This window comes from Dryobates pubescens, chromosome 2, assembly GCF_014839835.1.
Source record: "Dryobates pubescens isolate bDryPub1 chromosome 2, bDryPub1.pri, whole genome shotgun sequence".
Lineage (NCBI taxonomy): Eukaryota > Metazoa > Chordata > Aves > Piciformes > Picidae > Dryobates > Dryobates pubescens.
Genome location: NC_071613.1, coordinates 16,850,948 through 16,872,792, shown reverse-complemented (window position 1 = coordinate 16,872,792; position 21,845 = coordinate 16,850,948). Strand labels below are relative to the sequence as shown.

The window sequence follows — 21,845 nt, the reverse complement described above, 5'->3', positions numbered from 1 at the left end:
CAGGAATCCATGAACAGTGCCCATGAAAAAGCTGCTGCTCCAGTGCCCTTGTCCCAGCTTCCATACTCCAGAAATGAGAACATACCCAAGAGGAGGTTATGAACTGGGCACCATTTTCAACATTCTGCTCTCACTTCTGCTCTGCCCTGCACACATTTATGAGTATCAAGGGGGAAGGGAAGACAGGGCTGAAATTAAATTCTCCATTCAGACAAATGAGGAAAGGGGGTGGGAAACGATGTGGGAGTAATGCAGAACAGCTCCTGCACACAAAGAAAGGAAGGGAGGAAAAGGAAGACCAGAAAGTACAATCATAATCCTCCTTCCCACCAGCTGTGTGACAGCTTTGGCTCTCTTAAAAACAAGGCAAAAGCAAGCAAAATAAAACCCGCAAAAGACAACCAAACAAGATCACTGGAAAGCCCTGCCCTGCCTTAGACTGCAGAACAACAGCTTCCAACTACCTCTTCAAACACAGTGCAACACCATACTCAATCACTAAAAAAAAAAGTCACCAAACCCAGAAAGCTTTATCCATACACAGTAAGCATGCTAAGGTACAAACAGGGCTACAAGGCCTTATGTGGAGCAAAAATACCCATGAGGATTAATTTCTTGTCTTTCCTGCTATAAAGCCTTTATTAACTTGGCAGTTTTACAAACACAGAATTGTCAGGGCTGGAAGGGACCTCAAAGATCATCTATTTCCAACCCCCTTGCCATGGGCAGGAACACCTCACACCAGATCAGGTTGCTCAGATTTCCATCCAGCCTGGCCCTAAAAACTCCCAGTTATATTCTCTCCCCTTGCTTTCACTGTGCAATGGCTTTATGTAAAAGAGAAGTCCACAAACTTCTTACTGCCTTTAAAGAATAAGCAGTTTCCTGTCTGTACTTCAGTTAAAATTCCTTCTGCATAGCTAATGATTCCTTCCCTTTTCCTGACCCAGTTTCAAGAACACACCAAATGAAAATACAAAATGGAAGCTGCTCTGCACTTGCAGAGGAGTCTGCTTCAGAACACTTCTGTTGCCAGAGTTACAAATCTCAAGTTCTGATAGAAAAATGATTAAAGGTAAAGCTACTCCAACATCAACTTTTGCTCACAAATACCTTCAATATTTACCAGAAAAACACTTGAAATCTTTGAAACAGTTGTAGCACACTCGAATCATGGCAGAGCCTGTGCTCTCAGAGCAAATCACAGGTCTGAATGCTAACTGCAACACTGACATTACAATTTTCAAACACATTTTGTAAATGTGCCTAGCAAAGCAGCTCCTTAAAAGCTACTCACATTTGAGACTGACCAGCACTAGCTACAGCCTTACATTTCCACAGAACCACCTAACAACCCTGCTGGCACAGCACTGCTTCCAAGATTTCAGCTGCATTGCACCAGTGAAATTGGGTTGCTGTGGGCTAAGAGGAATTCAAGTTCTCTTTTACTACCTTCTGGCAATCTCCGGGGTAATTCATGACTGCGTAGTCATACCTGAAAGCTGGGCAGCTCACAAAGTCATGTGCAGTTTTTACCATCATTTTGATGTGAGACCAAAAACGTTCACAGAAGCTGAGCCATGCTGATGTAGTACAGGAGACCATTACAAAACTGTTCACAGACCCAAAATGCAGACCGTGTCTGTCAAAAGAGCTTTTCGAGCAGCGACACGCAGCTGTTCAGCTTATTGCTTTCTGAAACCAGATCCTTACTGCCATCCTTTTCAGAAAGTGTATTAGACCATCAGGTTTCAGATAGGTCTCCAAAGAGGTAAATAAATTGGCTGTGCAGAAATTATGAGGGTAATATCAGGCTGCTGATCATACCTTCTGTCCTGCAATAACGACGCGATCTCCCAGCTTCAGGCCCAGCGATAAAAGCATGGCCTTGCCGGTGACGTGATCGTAGTTTGGAATGATGGCTTTTGAGATGTCACACGAGAGAGGCACCGCATCCAGCAGGATCTGCTTGATTTCTTTTGCACTGGCTGCTGCATCTGCCATTTCCAGGGGCATATCTACTGGGTCAGGGACCACATCTGCTGGAATCTGCCCTTTATCATTCTGTAGGAACAGAACAGCACACAGGATTGTAGTGTCGTGACGAGATAAACCTTATCAGGCAAAACCATGTTCAGTTTTCAATCCTCTTCATTAGGCATTTTTTCTAGAGTATAAACAACTACAAAAACATCCACATTTCCAAATAAAGGTGCAAAAACATCCTTAGACATATAAGGCAGCACTTATAGTGGCCAGTTTTCAGAAGTGTTAAGTTACCACAATTTTTAACCTTAAGAGTATTATTTGCACTCAGAACACATGGGGAAAAAAGAGCCTCCTCTGTATCTGAACACAGATTTAGCATCCTGGTCTGTAACACCAGTACTGTAAAGCTATCACCTTCCAAAGGATTTCCCTCTATCCAGTGTATAGGTTAAATTACATTGGCTACTCTTAAAACAATTCTGATTTCTCACTAAAAAACCCAACTGAATGTGAAAATGGAGACCTGAGATACTGGCTACACTAAAGAAAACAGAAAACAAACAAAGAAAGAAAAAAACAAACACACAACAAAAAAAGAACAAAACCAAGCCAAGATTTGTAGTCAGACAGCCTTATAACTCAGGCCTATTATTTGGTTAGTAAGCGGAAGAGTTAATGTTCCTTCCTTATCAGTTACTAATGCTGAGACTAAATGTACTGCTAAGCAATAAAATGCATTTCTGGAGGTCACAGACTGCACTCCTGTGAATCTGGAAAGGTCCTTCCCACTGCCATGATAGCTGCTGCAAGACACAAAGGAGTATTAAAAGGACAGACATTTCAAGCAACAAATAGAATTGCTCCTTGAAAGTCATTTGAACCAATGACCTAGACTGTGACAGAAACTCACAAGCTGTGACACACAAGGATATGACAGATCACCCACGACAAATCATCCACAACAAGTCTTAAATCAGATTTTTTTTCTGAGCCACTGTCACTCCATGTAAAACCAAAATCCTGGACAGATTGTTCAGTTTCCAGGTGCTGGGTTTTTGGGGTTTGGTTGCTTGTGTTTTTTGGTGACTCTACAGTCTAATTCCTTACCCTAAAGGCAGGATTTGCTCCATGTTCCAGCAAACACTTGACAGCTCCTGTACATAGGTTAAATGCAGCAATATGCAAAGCTGTTCCAAAATCAAAATCACTACAGGTGGCATCCACATCTGCAAGTAAACATCACATGTGAGGCATGGAGGTCTGTTACATGAACATTTCACCCTACAGATTCCTTGAAAGGACATTCACTGTTCACAGTTTATGCTAACATTTATACAGAGCAGCATTATTTATGCACTGAATGCATGTGACAAGTAATTCTACATAGAATATTGACCTCATCTGCACCTGTTTACCCATCCCATGAAGCAGGCTGAAAGATGAGCATTTCCTTTCATTCATTTGATAGGACTGATGACTTAACTGCAAAACTGTCACTACTTGGGATGCTCAATCCACTGTGCTAAGATTAACAAGTTAGTACCTTCAGGTTGATTGCTTCTAGGTGTCAAATGTTAGGAGGAGATACACCTTCAATCAGTTGTCCTTTGTGAGCAGGTAGTAGGGCAAGGGAAAAGGATTATATCACTGCTTTGCATGGATTTAATTACTAGTGGCCAAGCATAAAGCAAGAGCTAGGAGATTTCTGCAATTATGTTTTCAAAGGCCTGCACTCTGAAGGGTCCTGTGCTGGGAAGTCTGGCAAACAGAGCACTGCATCTGACTGGAAGAGATTCAGTGTATTTCCATCAATGATTCCCAGTATCTCTGTCTGCTAAGAAGTTATTACTGTTCTAGAAGACTGGAACCTTAATGACTGTTTGGTCTTTGGCTCCTCTCCTAAACTGGACAAGAGAGGTGTCAGTTTGAGTCACTTATGTATATGACATAACTGAAAATGTCAGCTGGCTTAATACACAAACCAAAACCCAACAAGTATTTAGTAATAATGGTGAGGAACAACTTCCCACCTCAGGCTGTACAGTCTCCTTGAATTTTCTAGCTTCTGTCCCAAAACCCACTATCCCTTCTCCTAAGGTGATAAACAAAGCATATCCCAACTCTGAATTAATATTATGGGAGTAAATAAAATACATATGTAAGATAAATATGTGTGTCTCTATAGATATGCCAACTTTACACAGACTAACAAAGACTGTCTCTGAATTCTATTCACATGAAAGGTGACAAAACTGGATTCAATTTTAACAGCATCAAAATTGTGCTAATATGAATACAAACTTAGCTTTTTTGAATTTAATTGGCTCATCATGAGGGAAAAGAAAAAGGCTGCATTCACATGATGCAATCAAAGCAAGAGCCACGTGTGCAGATGTATCTTTTATATAATCAAATGTCAAGAGATCATCATCAGTGTAAAATTGAGTAGAAGCACTGAGGTTGTTTTCAACCACTGAAACTTCTGTGTTCAATAAGGCTGTCAAGCAGGCATTTGAAGGACCTCAAGGAGCCTACAAGAAAGCTGGGAAAGGACATTTTACAAGGATTTGTAGTGACAGGATGAGGGGCAATGTTTTTAAGATAGAAGAGAGGAGATTTAGATTGGATATTAGGAAGAAATTGTTTACAGTGAGGTTGGTGAGACACTGGAACAGGCTGTCGAGGGGGGTTATGGATGCCCCCTCCCCGGAGATGTTCAAGGTCAGGCTGGACAGGGTCTTGAGCAAGCTGGTCTAGTGGAAGGTATCCCTGCCCATGGTGAGGGGGTTGGAACTAGATGATCTTTAAGGTCCCTTCCAGCCCAAACCACTCAATTTCTGCACACACAGGAGCCAATGTGTAGAAATACTGATCAGTAGAATCAGCTACTGAGTCAGCAACACTTGCATATACTCCTGTTTTTAAAAGTCACTGAGGAGTACTTTGTTGGTTTGTTTGATCAGACAATTGTGACTTCCTCATACTTGCAAGTTTCATGCTTGGAGTTTTTAAGCACTGTTTTCTTACAGCTTTGTTCTAGGTCTAAGTTGGCAGAGTACAGGTGACAAAAAGAAACAAAATACACATCAAATGTTACCCAGAAATCACCCCCAAACTACCTGGGGGAAAGTAATAAACAGTAATGATCTGTCATCAGCAACCCATGCAGGTTACAGTCATTCTCAAATGGCACCACACCACATTTCTAACTCTTAAGCCTTTAACAGTATTTCTATTTAAACTAAAAATCCAAGACCAAACTCACTCTAACAACTGGGAGAAAATCTGTATAAAAGAATTTAAACACAGAGCTTCAGAAAGGAAATAGTTTAGGAGTCAAAAGGAAACACCTGTGGTAGTGGCTGCTGCACAATGGGTGTCTCAGAGTCAGTACACCACTGTTTTGAGAAGTTCTTTGTGTATTTGAGAAGTTATTTGCATAGTAACCATTTTTTCTCTCCAGTTCAGCAGCATAGCTGCCTTTTACATATGTCCTCCTTTCTCTGCAAACTGTCTGATGAAGCTAAGATCATTCTATTAATTCAGACCATCCATTGTTTCCATGCCATGGGGCAAATGATTTTTGATGTTTACTGAGATTAAAAAATAACTAAATTAAAAAAAAGTAAATCACCCACTTATTCAAGAACTGCCTACTGCCAAGGCATGTAACTAGAGTGGCTTCCTTGGAATCACAGAACATGAGAGGTTGGAAGGGATCTCCAGAGATCAGCAAGTCCAACCCCCCTGCCAAAGCAGGATCACCTAGGGTAGGCCACACAAGAATGCATCCAGACAGGTTTTTAATGTGTCCAGAGAAGGAGACTCCACAGCCTCTCTGGGCAGCCTGCTCCAGGGCTCTGTCACTCTCACTATAAAGAAGTTTCTCCTCATGTTCTATGTTCAAGTTTGCATCCAATGTTCCTTGTCTTATGACTCTGCACCACCAAAAAGAGATTCTTCCCCTCCACCTGACACCCACCCCTCAGGTATTTATGGACACTGATCAGATCCCCTCTCAGTCTTCTCTTCTTATGACTAAACAGCCCCAGGGCTCTCAGTCTCTCTTCATAGGGAAGATGCTCAAGTCCCCTAACTCATGGGTGGCTCCCCGTTGAACTGTCTCCAGCAGGTCCCTGTCTCTGTTGAACTGGGGAGCCCACCTGTTCTGTAGGTGTTGCATAGGAGAAGATAAGAACACTAAATGCAAAGGAGGTCTGAAAGATCTAATCTGCTGGTGCAAATTACAGACTGGACTGGTGAAATGTGATGTGGACTTATTGCTGTGCAGCCTTGTTTTGTCTTTTGTTACCAACCCACACGTTTTAGTTCTCAAGTATATCATACCAACAACTGAGCTGTTGAAACAATTACCTCCATGATGATTCAAGATGAGATAAGCAAGCCTTGTGCAAACCCATTAGCTTTTCAGAACTCTGAGGCAAGTCTTTAGCTACAACTAGCTTACAAATGGGTATTCATTCTTTTGTAAAACACACAATCAGAAGGATATTCAGTAGAACAAATTAACATCTGAACAGTTTTAGCATGAAGACTGCTTGATACCCTGACCAGATTAGGAACAAATGGTTCAGGCTCAGAACCATTACTGGATTTCCATTGCCATTAGCATAATGAGGGCTCCAATTACCAGTCCTTCATGTTATCATTCCAAAAGGTATTATCAATGTATGTGAAACACTGAAGTCAAACAGTTCCTTAACACATGACCTTCTAGATAGCTGAGAAACAGGGGAAAAAGGGAATGTCAAAGTCACTTCAGTAACTACTTCACCACATGCCGTTGCCAAATCCCTACCTCTCCTTTATCTTTCTCTCAGCATTTCAAACACACTTTTCAATCTTTAAGAAACCTTAACTGCAAGAAATTCACAATGGCTACATCTTTAGTTTCCTCCATATGATCTCTTAGTCATCAACAACTTAGAATTAGCCTGTTTTCTTTCCAGTCTACTAGATACTTCTCTACAATCTTGTACAAAGCTTAAAGAAACAGCAATGGGATCAGTGCACTAAGCTACAAAAATCAAATAGCTTAAAAGAAAAAAGAACTGATGAGGCTGACCAAAAGGAGAAATCATCAGTTATGTATAACAGATAAACAAATGCCACACTTAGAGACCACTACATGCCAGCTTAGGGTGAACAGAATCACAGAATGGTAGGGATTGGAAGGGGCTTCTGGAGACCACCAAATGCAACCCCCCTGCCAAAGCAGGATCACCAAGGGCAGGTCATGCAGGAACACCTCCAGATGGGTTTTCAAAGTCTCCAAGAGAAGAAGACTCCACAACCTCTCTGATCAGTCTGCTCCATGGCTCTGGCACCCTCACAGCAAAGATGTTTTTCCTCATATTAAAGTGGAGATTCCTGTTGTCCCAGTTCGTGTCCACTGCCCTTTTTCCTATCACTGGGCATCACTAACAAGACACTGGCCCCTTCTCAACACCCACCCTTCAGGTATTTGTAAACATGAGTTAGATTCTCTGTCAGCCTTCTCTTCTCCAGCCTAAACATGTGTGTCAGCCTTTCCTCATAGGGCAGATGTTCCAGTCCCCTAATCATCCTCATGGCCCACCCTCCCTTGGACTCACTCCAGTAGTTCCTGACCCTCTTGAACCTGTGAGCCCAGAACTGGACACAGTACTTTCAGATGAGGCTTCACTAGAGCAGAGCAACAACTACATGAAACAAAAGCCAACCATGCCCTACCTTTTGGCTTTGCATTTTTCAAAATCAAACTGATAAGCTCTGGAACATCAAAGTAGGCAGCATAATGCAAGGCATTCATGTTCGTCCAGCGGCTGCGCAAACTGCTATCCGCACCCAGCTCGAGCAGCTGTGTCGCGAATTTGACAGCAGTTTCTACATCACCTGCAAGGCAAATTTTGTACCATGAGCATTGGAGATGTATTTGACCCCCCCCAAAAGACTCAAATGCTTACATTTAACACATAATTAAACCCATAAAGCACACAGCTGAACTACTACTGTGCCTTTCTTTTTAAGCTCAGGATGCAGAAATCTTCGCCTTTCATCATAAAGCCCTGAAATCTCCACTGCAGTATCTAACAACACTGCCTGTTTATCTCTAATGTAGATAATATTTCAGCCATCAAAACCAGGGATTTCAGTATCTGACAGAAAAAAAGCAATTAACAAAATATGCTCCACAACACTGAAGTTTATGTGGCATGATCTGCCACCACCTGAAATCACTATGATGCCAGATCTCACTCAGAAACTTAGCTCAAATTCAGAGGAGAACTGGGTTCAAGCCAGTACAAAGAAGTGCCACAACACAGAAAAGCAAATGGGGATGTGCACATAGAGTTAAACAGGATCATAACAATGCAAACAGAATGACTGTTTTCTTCTGATGTGATCAGGGTGAAACAAAAAAAAAAGAGGGAAGAACGGGCAGTCACCAAAGTGTTGTAGTTTCACTGTCCATAGGTCAGGTGCCAGTCTGTACCTCAGCCTGAAACAGCCTATGCTACATGCAATACATGTTTAAGCTGGTGCTATTGTTTGCGATACCTACACCACTAACTTAACTCATTCCCAACAGCCACAGCCCTAACCGCTCTACAGTTCTGTATCTTCCTTTCTGATGACCACTAGAAGAGCCATAACCAAGCACTAAAAAAACATAAATAATAAATCTCTAAAATAAATGTACAGCAAGGAGAAAAACCTGCACTAGTTGGCAGGATTAGCCTTTGTGAATTAATTAGGGATTTCAATCTATAATAAGGTTTCATTACTCACCAATTCCATGAGCCCCTGATTTGCAAGTGTAATGCAAGAGAGTCATATCAGTCAGCCCATCTCTGTCATTCACATTGCAACCCCTTTTAATGATCTGAGAGAGAAGGGGAAAACAAGCAGAGTTTAGCTCTGGCAGATCTTTGACATTAATTTTCAAGTTATTTCAAGTATTATTTTTCAAGTTATTTCAGATACATTGACTCCTGGATTCATTTCAATGGCTAATCATAGAATGGTTTGGGTTGGAAGGGACCTTTAAAAGTCATCTAGTCCAAACCCCCTGCAGCCAGCAGGGACATCTGCTGTTTCAGGTTGCTCACAGCCCCAACCCACCAGACCTGGAACGGTTCCGGGGAGGGGGCATCTACTACCTCTCTGGGAAACTTGGGCCAGTGTTTAACAACCCTCAGTGTAAAAAAGTCCTTTCTATCCAGTTTGAATCTCACTCTTTTTGTTTTATCAGCCCTTGTCCTGTCACAACTAGACCCTGCTAAAAGTCTGTCCCCAGATTTCTTACTGGCCCCCTTAATTACTGAAAAGCCACCAGAAGGTCTCCCTGGAGCCTTCTCTTCTCCAGGTTGAACCACCCCAACTCTCTCAGCCTGTCCTCACAGCAGAAAAAAAGTAACAAAGAAGCCTGCCAAAACAGACTGCAACCACAGAAATGATCAACAAGCACAAATGTAATCAGGATTATTACAGGAGTACCATCAACCTTCACTGTTGACAGACTTTAACGCTTCTTTATGTCATTACTTCTAACATACACTTCACATACTGAGAAGTTAACTGCTTAACTGAACAACAGGAAAATGGCATCATTTACAAAGTCTCTCCCCTTGTTCTTTGGATCTCTCAACACTCCTCCCCCTCCAACCAAAAGTTACACTACAGTAGGAAGCACCTTTACTGTATTTCCCTACCTCTCTTACAAAAGCCTGCAATCCAGAAGGGAAAACAAGAAAGTAAAATGGAATTACTGGAAACAAGGTGACTTCTAGAAGCCTACTCTAGGTTGCAAAGGAATTGCAGACTCTAATTCACTTTGCACCTCACTTCAGGTCAGGCCTCACTTTAACTCCATCTATTGGAGTTCATGATCACTGCTAAGAAGAGAAGACACCAAGGTGAAAGGTGCCTGAACAACTGCTTTGAGAAGAAATTTTCTACTAGCTATCCAAATGTACTGAATTTTTATCTATCATCTTTCTCTTTTCAGATGAAAGCTGGCACATGAAATACAAAGCACTCACTGCTTGTGCACCTCCCCTGTGAAGAGAGACTGAGAGCTTTGAGGCTGTTTAGTCTGGAGAAGAGAAGACTGAGAGGGGATCTGATCAATGTCTATGAATATCTGAGGGGTGGCTGTCAAGTGGAGGGGGCCAAGCTCTTCTTGGTGGTGTGCACTAATAAGACAAGGAACAGTGGATACAAACTTGAACACAGAAGGTTTTACCTCAACATGAGGAGAAACTTCTTTACAGTGAGGTTGATGGAGCACTGGAACAAGCTGCCCAGATATCTTGGGGAGTCTCCTTCTCTGGAGACTCTCAAAACCCACCTGGATGCATTCCTGTGTGGACTACCCTAGGTGATCCTGCTTTGGCAGGAGGGTTGGACTTGATGATCTGTGGAGGTCCCTTCCATCCTCTAATGTACTGTTCTACTGTAACTACTTGTTAAATAGCTGAAACTGTATTGTGCATTTCTGATTAGTTCTGCTGCTGAATGAAGTGTCTGTAGTTGTTGTCAACATAGTACCTCTTTAACACTGAAAGCATTAAAAGGATCTTCAGTTACACCTCACCTCATTCCCAATAACATCAATATTCTGCTGGACCTGTGGAACCCACTGCCTTAAGATTGCAAACAATTCAGACACTGATGTTTTCGGGTTGAAAAGTATTTCTTGGCATGCGGCATCATTGGGGTCAAAGAAAGAAAACTCTGGTAAAAGTAAAAACAAACAAAAAGGAATCATTAGGTACAGTTCTAAGTTTCACCATGCATCTAGTTTTTCAAACAGCAGAGAGAGTCACTTCAATACTATGCACACTGGACAATCAGAGCATTGAATTCATACCCAAAATTGTCTTTTCCATCTGGTCTATTTTGCCTTTAATTTTTAAGGCCTTGCTTGTGTTTCTGAAACAACTTTGGGTCAGCAACCAAAACAAACGGCACTGCAAGAAGGGGTTTGAAGTTTAGGCAAGGACTAACAGAGATGTGCAGTGACTATGCTAATGAGGGTTTACTCTTGCTTCAAGCTAGCCAAAGACTGCTGATTCTGAGCTGTTCCTAAGCACAGCCAAGCCTCTTGATCTCTCAGTGATTAAATGTGTAGATGATTTCTCCATATGCTACAAAACATGGCTTTTCCTCCTGCTCCCATCACAACTTATATAAAACACACCAAAACACAAACACATGCCCAAAGCAGGAAGGCATTCCATGGCCTCCATTCTCTTCAGATAATTCATGACTGTATCAGTCCCTGCTGGTTTAGCTGCAGGTAACAAACTTGTTCAAAAATTCAGCCATCACACCAAGGTCAGGGGAAAAAAAAAGAATCACATATTTTTAAGATACTAAGTCTCACATTGCCTCAGCCAACCCAAAGCACTGGTGTTAAAACCACTTTAGTATTAAAGCATGACACTTCCTGATCCTTACAGGTGTATGTATGGGGCATGTCTGTACACAAGCTGTATGTTAAATATGGAGCTTTTTCCAGCTCTGGAAAATTATCTGAAAATCTGGCTAGCAATGGCTGTTAGGAGAGAGAGAAGAACCTGCTGTCATCAGCAAATGATTGAATCATGGAAAACACTGAGCTTTTACCCTGGCTGCAGCTATCAGGGAGTTGCCTTTTACAAGGGTTTCAAACAAATGTACAATGTCAGCTTGTATCAATCACAGCTACAAGGCTCTCAGAACAGACATACAGGTTAAGTAAAATAAAGCATCAGCAATCTGGGTGTGTGCCATGGTATGAACCACCTCTGGATGAATCATCTGAGCCTTTCCTCAAAAGGAGCACACCACACTTCTAGATTGGATCAACAGGTAAAAGCAGATATGGAGCTCACTTCCTGGCTACCTAGAGTTCCTCTAAACACACTGCTTTGCTTAACAAAATAAGGAGGACAACTTGACTGACAGCATCAATTTTTAGTCAATCTAGCATATTAAAAACAAATCAACCAACCAACAACTAATCCCTTATCTCACCCCAAACAACATGAATCTGCTGGAGAGGGTCCAGACAAGGGCCACAAGGATAAACAGAGGGCTGGAGCACCTCTGCTAAGTAGACAGGCTGAGGGAATTGTGTCTGTTCAGCCTGAAGAAGGCTCTGAGGAGACCTTATAGTGGCTTTCCAGTACTTAAAGGGGGTCTACAGGAAAGCTGGGGAGAGACTTTTTTAAAGGGCCTATGGTGATAGGACAAGAGGCAAGAGTTTTAAACTAAAGCAGATTTAGATTAGACATTAGAATAAGTTCTTCACTAGGAGGGTGGTGAGACACAGGAACAGGTTGCCCAGGGAAGTTGTGGCTGCCTCATCCTTGGAATTATTTAAGACCAGACTGGATGAGGCTTTAAGCAACCTGCTTTAGTGGGAGATGTCCCTGCAGGGCAGTTGGAACTAGATGACCTTTAAGGTCCCTTCCAACACAAGCCATTCTATCTCCCAGCACAACAAGAAGCAGTCTTCAGTAGTAGTGATGCACCATGAACTGACAAAGATCAACTGATTTATCTGCTAATATTTCACTACCACATAAATTGATCTATTGCTGAAAGCTATGAAATGAACAGACAACTAGCCAACAGGATGATCTTACACAACACACTTGATACTTACTCTACCAGGAGGACTTCTAGCTGCAATCCTGAACCAAATTATGCACCCGAAATTGACCCTAACAGAGAGTTACAATCACTGTGCTAGGATAAGAGCCCGAGAGCATAGTATGAACTAGTAACAACCAGCTGCAGTGTTTGCAAATCAACATTACAGAACACCTGTTAAAACAAAGTTCCATTAAAGGATGACAATGGCATCTAGATATTTTAAAACGTTGCTTTCTCCACCTCTGTCCTTCCCATGCACTGATACACTGCTCAGCTGTGGAAAGGAAAAAGAAATGCACTTAAATGTAATGTTGTGGCTTAACCTTCTTTCCCCATACAGGTGATAGCAACCTCCTACAAAAGAAATTTTTTTAATTCCATTGAGTAGGCATAGACCAACCAGGAGAGAGAGCAGTGATCCTGTAGTGTTATTAAAAGCTATCCCAGCACTACAACGTTTAAGGAAACACAAACAAGAAATAAGAAAGCACAGGGGAATAAACCATGGTGTCACTTTGAGTAGAGTAAGACAGACAAGCTATCAGAACAGGGCTAAACCATGCAGACACTTTATGTTCATCTGCTAAAACATATCAGATGAAACCACTGCATTTCCAGCCTGTGCTAACTCAAATGGGTCTCAAGAATGCTAAGTCATAGAATCATTAAGGATGGAAAAGACCTTTATGATCTGTCTATAAAAGACAGAACATTGCCTGTATTTAATTTTCCTGAACGCAGTCACTTGCTACATGGCAAAAACAAAGGTGGAGGCAGTCATTTTTAAGGTATAGAGATGCTATTAACATCATCTGCAATATGCAAAGGCATTATAACTGTAGCTGTCTATGAAGATCCTTACCTACAGCAGCACTTCAGTATTAGATATCCTGTTTAAAATAGTATTAGAACTCACACACATGAAGACAGTTCACCAAAATGTTGCAAGCTGATCACTGATACCTGCTATAATTTTCTGATGCTTGTTGCTTACTGCCACAATCATGTACATTTCCAACAGAAATATCCCCCATAGTCTATTTTTACAGACTGAAACCATGAGAAGTGCAACTCTAGAGGTTTTAAATGCCATGGAGATGTTTAACTCCATTAAGTTACTGTAATTCTAGATCTTAACACAATATCCAGTTCTACACAGAGAAAAACCTCCAAAAATCTGACCCCACACAGAAAAAGATACTCTAGTTTAAAATGTATTCAATAAACTAAAAAGCAGGTGTCTTGGTCTTTCATTTCCTTTCAAAAGTAAGAAAGAATTCAGGTCACATGCAGGAGATGATAGTTTTCCTTAAAAAATTATTATTCACATTTATTTTCTACTGATCTCAAATTCATTTTCTGTTAAATTTACATACCACAATCTAAAGGCATTGGTGCTGCAGCAACAGCAAAGGTAACAGATGTTTCAGAGCTTGGGAATAAGAACCGTTCTCTTTCTATGAGGGAAACTCCTTCTAAGGAAGGTTCTGGGAGATCCTCTATGGTCATCTTCTAGAAAGCCGCTTTAGGAGGAACAAAATGAATAAATAACCTCATTAGAAACATTTTGGATTAGTTCTACCATCCTAAGATACAATGTGCAGTGAGACTACAGTCCTTCCTTTGCATAAACAATTACTACCAGTGCATCCTTACAAATTAATAAAGTTCATTAGTAAAAGCTAATAGAGTATGGTGTTAAGGACAGCCAACTTCCAGGTTTGACTTCATCTCTAGACTTCTGTGTTACTAACAGAAAACATGAATTTCATAGACTCAAGAGAATGGTTTGGGTTGGAAAGCACCTTAAAGGTCATCTACTTCCAACCCCCACCCACCATGAACAGGGACACCTCCCACTAGACTGGCTTGTTCAAGGCCTTATCCAGCCCAGCTATGAACACCTCCAAGGAGGGGGCATCCACAACCTCCCTGGGCAACCTGTTCCAGTGCCTCCCCACCTTCACTAGAAATTTTCTTCCTCATTTCTCCCCAGCTTTCCATTTGAGCAGTAACAAAAATCGTGATCCTGTAATGAGCAATCACACAGTGATGCTGAACAGATTAGTGTGGTTTACAGCTTTATGCAAAAGCAAAGCACCAAGTACCTGTTCTCACATTCTGCATCCTGTCCCCATAACTCTGCATGCATATTCCCTTCCTTCACTGTGAGCCAGAATGTGCTACCAGCTGCCGCCTTCTCTGTTAAAATTCTCAGCTCTTTACTCTTCCCACACAAAGCTGCAGACAATTCATCACGGAGTGATTCACTCCTCGACTCCTGATTCCCTATCAGCTTCTTTCCCAGCTTCTCTCCTTTGTTTTAAAATAGGATCCTTACCACAGTGTCGTAACCTCTGCCCTGGTGGTGTTTCCAGTCAACGTTTCAGGCCTTAGAGCAAGCTAGGAGAGAAAAGAAAGCTTAAACATCTGCACAGAGCTATGGTGACATCTTGTAACAACCATACCAACCTACACTCTAAGGAGAGCTGGATACCACTTCTAAGCCATCTACTTGGGCACATTCAGTAACAAGTAACAAACCCCACAGTTCATAATAGGAACAGGCATTGTTGCACTACTGGGGACTACATCTCACAGCTGAAAAACTGGAATTCTGCATCTTGAATTTTCATGGTTAAATACTCAGGGTAAAAGCAGAGTTTCTACCAACCAACCAACCAAGCTGATTTTTCACCCTGGAGATCACCATACAGCGCTTTTTACTCATGAATTAGTTTAGCCACTTTGCTTGACAGAAAGAATTCGTGGAGCTTCAATGGCAGTGGTTGGTAAGAGACATCTGGAGATGGGAGTTCAACCCCCCTGCCAGAGCAGGATCATTTAGGGCAGGTCCCACAGAAACGCATCCAGGTGGGTTTTGAAAGTCTCCAGAGGAGACTCCACAACCTCTCTGGGCAGCCTACTCCAGGGCTCCATCACCCTCACTGTAAAGAAGTCTCTCCTCATGTTGAGGTGGAACCTCCTGTGTTCCAGTTCACACCTGCCATCCTTTGTCCTATCATCAAAAAGAGCCCGGCACTTTCACCTTGACACCCACCCCGCAGATATTGATAGGCACTAAGATGATCCTCCCTCACCCTTCTCTTCTCAAGACTGAACAGCCCCAGGTCTCTGAGTCTTTCTTCATAAGAGAGAGGTTCAAGTCCCCTCAGCATCTTCACAGCTCTCCGTTGGACTCTCTCCAGCAGATCCCAGCCTCTCTTGAACTGGGGTGCCCAAAACTGCGTACAGCATTCTAAGTGTGGTCTCAATGGGACAGAACAGAAGGCGAGGAGAAGCTCCCTAGCCCTGCTGGACACACTTTGCTTGATGTTTTTACTACATTTAATCTATACACAAGTAAACAGGAAAAATAAAAAAGCAGTCTCCTGTTGAGGCTTCTTTTGAGGGCTGTAGCTCACACAAAGCAAGCTGTGTGAATAGATTTATTCCACTGCTTCCCCAAATAAATTTGTCACGCTATTTGGGAACTTGACAATCTACATTCTAATATAGAAGGCATGTCAGCAGTAGATTACAGATGCTAATCTTTAACCAAATAAATGAAAACCTCCTCCTCTTGCACACCATGCAAAGCTCACCCTGTCTTCAACTTGCAAAAGAGGGCCACATGAAAAGTGCTCATTTTACTCCAACTGGTTTATTTCCTCAGTCATATGCAGCTGTACAAATGTATGTGCCAGCACAAAGGGAAGATCAAGGAGGCCACTGGGAAGAGCAGGACTATTTTTTTCCCACAGCATTATTAACTCACATTGGCTAAAGCACTCTAAGAGTCAACAAGGTCAAAAATATCACTAATTATTTCAATTATTACTTTCAACCAGTAAGGAAAATTCAGAATTTACATTTTGAACAGCTTTACAGTCATCATACACATGACAGCAATTACTTTCCTGGGGACTAGCAAGTCCCTTAAGCTGCAAGTCGCTCATTAAATCTCTGTGGGGCATCAGTGAAATAGATCTGCTGACATCTGATATTTGTTCAAAGGTTATGCCAAAACAAAATAAGGGTAGCACATCATGACATCCACCCAAAGTGCACAGAGAAACAAGCCATATGCATGAGTATAGAAGAGCTGACAGCTGAAGTTCTTGTTGTAAAAAGACAGCAGAGGAATTACAAGCTTTTTGCACAGTGCTGCCAGTACCACACTGAGAAAACAGTCAGCAGCCAGACCTGACTGAGCAGACAGGAACAGGAAGAGGTGAGAGTTGTAAAGTACAATGATAGAAGTTGCTGGAACTAGAAATCAACACAGACATTTCAAAATTATTACAAGGGGAAACAAAGAACTGTTCAGTGCACAGAGAAAAACAGACTGGACAGAAGAGAATCTGTGTGTCTGCAAGTATCAGAGCAGCTTCTACACTGAGGGGCCAGGGAGGAACAATTTGTCACCTCAGTGAAAAGAATTCAGCACATGAACTACTAGAGCAAACCAGGCAGGGAAACAACCCCTGTTGTTGGGTAGGTGACATGAAGACCCAACTCCATAGAATGGCTTTACATGTTTACTGTAGAGCCAACACTTCCTGACCTAAGCATGCACACCCTTACACCAGGGGATTTTAATCTGGATCTGGAAACATATTACCGTGTCATTATGCAGCACTGAACCATGTCATAGTATCATAGAATCAATCAGGGTTGGAAGGGACCACAAGGATCATCTAGTTCCAACCCCCCTGCCATGGGCAGGGACACCCCACACTAGATCAGGCTGGCCAGAGCCTCATCCAGCCTGGGCTTAAACACCTCCAGGGACAGCGCCTCAACCACCTCCCTGGACAACCCATTCCAGGGCTTCACCACTCTCATGGTGAAGAACTTCCTCCTCACCTCCAGCCTGAATCTCCCCACCTCCAGCTTCATTCCATTCCCCCTAGTCCTATCACTACCTGAGATTCTGAGAAGTCCCTCTCCAGCCTTCTTGTAGGCCCCCTCCAGATCCTGGAAAGCCACAATTAGGTCACCTCGGAGCCTTCTCTTCTCCAGACTGAACAGCCCCAACTCCTTCAGTCTGTCCTCATAGGAGAGGTGTCATGACAAGGCAAGACCATGTTCTGCACTCATAACTACATCCAGTGTCTGCTAGCTCATGTAGAAGTACTTCACAACCAGCTCATGTCACACATGCATATGTGGAAAAGCAAAAGGAAAGCAGAAGGTTTGAAACTATGTCAAAGAAAGGAGAAAGACAGACACCCTCCTCATAGTGACTTCTGTTCTGAGTGAAAACATAACAGCCTGAGGTACTAGTAATATCAAAGACGTACAGGTGAGCAGTCCCGGTGAAATGGCACAGAAGGTCTTCCAGAAGAGCAATGATTTCCCTACATTAGTAAGATGAGTTCAGACAGAAAAAAATGGTTAAGAGAAAGCCTGATCTAGCTGGAGGTATCTCTGCTCACTCCAAGGGGGTCGATCAAGATGTGACCTTTTAGAGTCCCTTCCAACCCAATGCAACCTGTGAAGCTGCAAAATTCAAGGAAAAAAAAGAAGTTTCCTGTTGAGAGCATTGCCAAGCTACTCCTAAAGACGTCTGAGCACAGCAGAGTATCATACTTACGGTCTGCCAGCCATACGATCGTCTCAGTGAATAAAATCTGAAAAAGAAAAATAGAAACACCATTGGAGAAAACAAAACTTGACAGAGTCATCAGATGCAGTCGTGTCGACAAGACTGCAGAGCAGCTACAGGTTCCCTGAGAGCCAAACATCACAGAGAAGTGCACAGTACCCCTGCAGTAACTTTAAAAAAATGTATAAAACCCAGGATCCAACATTTTCACGTAATCCAGATACTGTAGTTTCCAATTTGTGTTAAAGCACAAAGTTTTCCAGCAAGTGCCACTAAAAAACTGCAAATGCTAAAGCATTTCAAGTGATGAAATACAATTGTCCTGGGGCTTTGCTAGGAGAACTTATCACAAAGGTGATGCTATTTTTGACTCCATCCATGTATAATGGACTACTTATCACGTACCTGTATGTGCTCATGACAAAAACAAACCAAATCAAGTTCAGAGAACAAGACTCCTGCACACTATCTGCTTGACCTGTAAGTGACAGACACGTTACAGGTATGGAATCACACAACTGTTTTGGCTTGGACAAGACCTCTACAATCATCAAGTTCAAACATCAAACACCACAGCAATTAAACCATGTCCCAAAGTGCCATGTCTTCATGTGTTTTGAGCATCTCCAGGGACAGCGACTCCACCGCCTTCCTTGGACAGCCTGTTCCAGTGCCTCACTACTCTTCCCATATAGAATTTTTCCCCAATATTCAATCTAAACCTGCTCTGGTGCAATTTGAGGCCACTTCGTCTTGTTCCATCATCTGACATTAGGGAGAAGAGACCAACTCCCGGATCACTACAACCTTTCAGAGTTGTACAGAGCACTAAGCCCACTCTTCTCCAGACCAAACAACCCCAGTTCCCTCAGCTGCTTCTCACCAGACCTTTTCTCCACATCCAGTCTCTGGACACACTTCAGCACCTCAACGTCCTCCTTGTAGTGAGGGGCCCAAAACTGAACCCAGTGTTCGAGATGCGGCCTCTTCATAGCCCAGTACAGTGCGCAGGTATGGAAGTGTACTCAAGATGGGCTTCTCCAACAGGCGTGGGACCCTCTTACAACACGGCACCGCGCTTTCTGCGGCAGCAAGTTTAAGAAAGTTCCGCTCTCAAGGCTATCCAGGTTGCCTCTGATCGTTCAAAGCTTCCCCCATCACCCGGCCCCCCGCAAAAAGCCAACTACCGCTCAGACCGACCACGGGGCAGTCAGCAGTGTGGACCCCTTGAGGGCCGGCAGGGGACCCCAAAGCCGCCTCAGCGAGACGGGGCAAGAGGGCACACCTCAACAAGCAGCCCCAGCGAGACCACCGCACCTCCCCGCGCCGCCGTTCCCCACACGATCGCCCCCGTTTTGCCGCCCTGCCTCAGGCAGCCCCGCGAGGGCTCACACGCGGCCCCGCGAGCGAGCGGAGGGGAGGGCTGGGGAGGAACAGGCATCACTGCGGGGCGCGAAGGGCACCAAGGGACGGCTGCGGCCCGCCCGCTGCGGCGGCTCCCGCGGCGGCGCTGCCGCCACCTCCAGCATGCGCAGAGAGAAAGCAGCGGGAGGCCGCTGGTCCTTGTCCCACTCCCCTGCCCGAGATGCGGGGCCAGGGTCGCGCTCGCCCCCTCTCCCCCCAAGCCTACCTACTCTCCGCGGGGACGGCTGCGCCCAGGGGGTGCCGGGGCCTCCCGCGCCCACCCAGGGGAGCTAAGGGACGCGAGCAGAGGCCCCGGCTCTGAGCCCACCCCTCCCCTCCCGCTGGCCTATCAGCGCCCAGCGCTGCCCTGCTGGCCCCGCCCCGCTCGGGCCTGTCCGCGCGGTCGGAGGTGCGGCGCGGTTCGGCTGAGCTGCTCCTGGCCCGGCCGGGATGCGTCAAGGGACGCCGGAGCCGCCGAAAACCAGGCAACGCTAAAGGAAAAGGAGGTGTGGGGCAGGCCTTACAGCTGGCGGCGCAGCCTCCAGCTGCTGCTGTGTGTATCACGAGCTGCTCTGGGTTGCAAAGGACCTTTAAAGGCCATCTACTTCAACCCTGCTGGAGTCAGCAGGGCCTTCTGCAAGTGGGGTTGGTTGCTCAGAGCCCCAGACAACCTGACCTGGAATGGTTTCAGGGATGGAGCATCTACCACCTCTCTAGTCAACACGGACCAGGGTCTCACCGCACTCAGTGTAAAAAAATGTCTTTCTTCCAGCCTGTCTGCATCTCCCTCTGGTTTAAACTCATCACCCCTGTGATGTCACTTCATACCCTGCTATAACATGTTTCCCCAGCTTTCTTACTGGCCCCTTTAAGTCGAGAAAGGCTGCTTTAAGGTCTCCCTGGAGCCTTCTCCGGGCTGAACAACCCCAACTCTCTCATCCTGTCCTTACAGCAGAAATGCTTCAGCCCTGTGATCACATTGTTTTCCCTCCCCCAGACTGCTCCAACAATTCCATGTCCCTGTGCTGAGGACTCCAGAGCTGGACACAGAACTGTAGGTTGAGGTCTCACCAGAGTGTAATAGAGGGACAGAATCACTTCCTTTGACCGGCTGACCCTTCTTCTGATGCAGCCCAGGATTTGGCTGACCCTCTGGGCTGTGAGCACACATTGCTGGCACATCTTTTTAATTGTCATTGTTTTCTTAAAAGACAGCACACACCCAGCTCATCACAACCCACTGTGATCACAGGAGAAATTTCTAAGCATACCCTCCTTAAACATAGGCTGGAGATGCTGTTTCAGCCAAGGTGACTGCAAACCTGCCTACGTAGCTGGGTGGAACCAGCCAGGGCAACAGGATCTGTCAGCTCAATCACCTGCCCACAGTCACACACCACCAGTACCACGGCAGTGATAGCCCCAAGCAGCTCTCAAAAAAAGTCAGAGGAAATTTTGAGGCCAGTGAGCTGCAGATCAGGCACCTTTGGTCAATGGATGAGCAGGGAAATAACCCAAATTCTCCACACTGCTCACACACCTGGAGAGGAATAGGAGGAATGGGTAGGAAGAGAAAATGGGAGCAAAGAGAGACAGCTACACAGTTAAGAACCTGAGAATTTAAGGTGCCAAGTGTTCATGAATGTGTTTGTGGTAGCTTTAGGCTATGCCTATAAATTTCTTTCACAGATCTTGAACAGAAAGTAGTAAAATGTAAATAAATCACTATTGGGTCTAAAAAGGAAAATAAGGATAATTCTAAACAATCCTGTTGGAAAGGTAACAGACTTAAGCTAGTAATGTAAACAATTTCTCTCTCTTCTGGCTTCCTTGGGCTGGGAGATACTAACTTGCTTCTGCTTGACCTTGGTTGCACTGCTTTTGTTGTGACTGGTGTTAACTTCGCTGCTTCTGTCCCTGACTGGTGTTAACTTCGCTGCTTCTGTCCCTTGTCCCTTTTGTACAGAGGGGTAAGGGGGAGGCTGAAGCTAGTAGCTTCCCCTGGTACTTGGCCAGGGGGGTCCTTGTGCTGTTTATTAATTGTAAATATCTGTAAATGGTGTATATTTGTACATATTCATTGCATTTCATTGTAGATTGCAGTTTTGCTTGTAAATACAGCCTTCATTTGCTTCCAACTGAGCTGCTCTGGCAACAATTTAATGATGGAGGGGAATTTTCAACCCACCACAGC

General features: G+C 44.0%; 1 protein-coding gene and 1 long non-coding RNA gene across 4 annotated transcripts in view; both read right to left on the bottom strand.

The window, feature by feature from the left end:
• CLIP4 (CAP-Gly domain containing linker protein family member 4) overlaps window positions 1-14,154 on the bottom strand; it is a 35,314-nt gene extending 21,160 nt beyond the window's left edge. For 2 of the 3 annotated variants that reach the window (XM_009905838.2, XM_054171187.1), the window contains exons 1-6: window positions 14,013-14,154; window positions 10,589-10,728; window positions 8,782-8,875; window positions 7,723-7,884; window positions 3,097-3,215; window positions 1,828-2,064 (exon numbers count right to left, since the gene is read on the bottom strand). In XM_009905838.2, coding sequence (XP_009904140.1) covers window positions 1,828-2,064; window positions 3,097-3,215; window positions 7,723-7,884; window positions 8,782-8,875; window positions 10,589-10,728; window positions 14,013-14,145 — 885 coding nt within the window. In that variant the 5' untranslated portion in view covers window positions 14,146-14,154. The remainder of the gene's footprint in view (window positions 1-1,827; window positions 2,065-3,096; window positions 3,216-7,722; window positions 7,885-8,781; window positions 8,876-10,588; window positions 10,729-14,012) is intronic. The other variant, XM_054171194.1, reaches the window with a different exon arrangement.
• Window positions 14,155-14,983: 829 nt separating this feature from the next.
• On the bottom strand, window positions 14,984-19,955 carry LOC128897884 (uncharacterized). Its single transcript, XR_008462626.1, has 3 exons — window positions 19,878-19,955; window positions 18,236-18,272; window positions 14,984-15,039 (listed from the first exon to the last, which is right to left on the bottom strand). It is a non-coding gene; the product is annotated as an uncharacterized LOC128897884 (long non-coding RNA).
• Window positions 19,956-21,845: the final 1,890 nt, after the last annotated feature.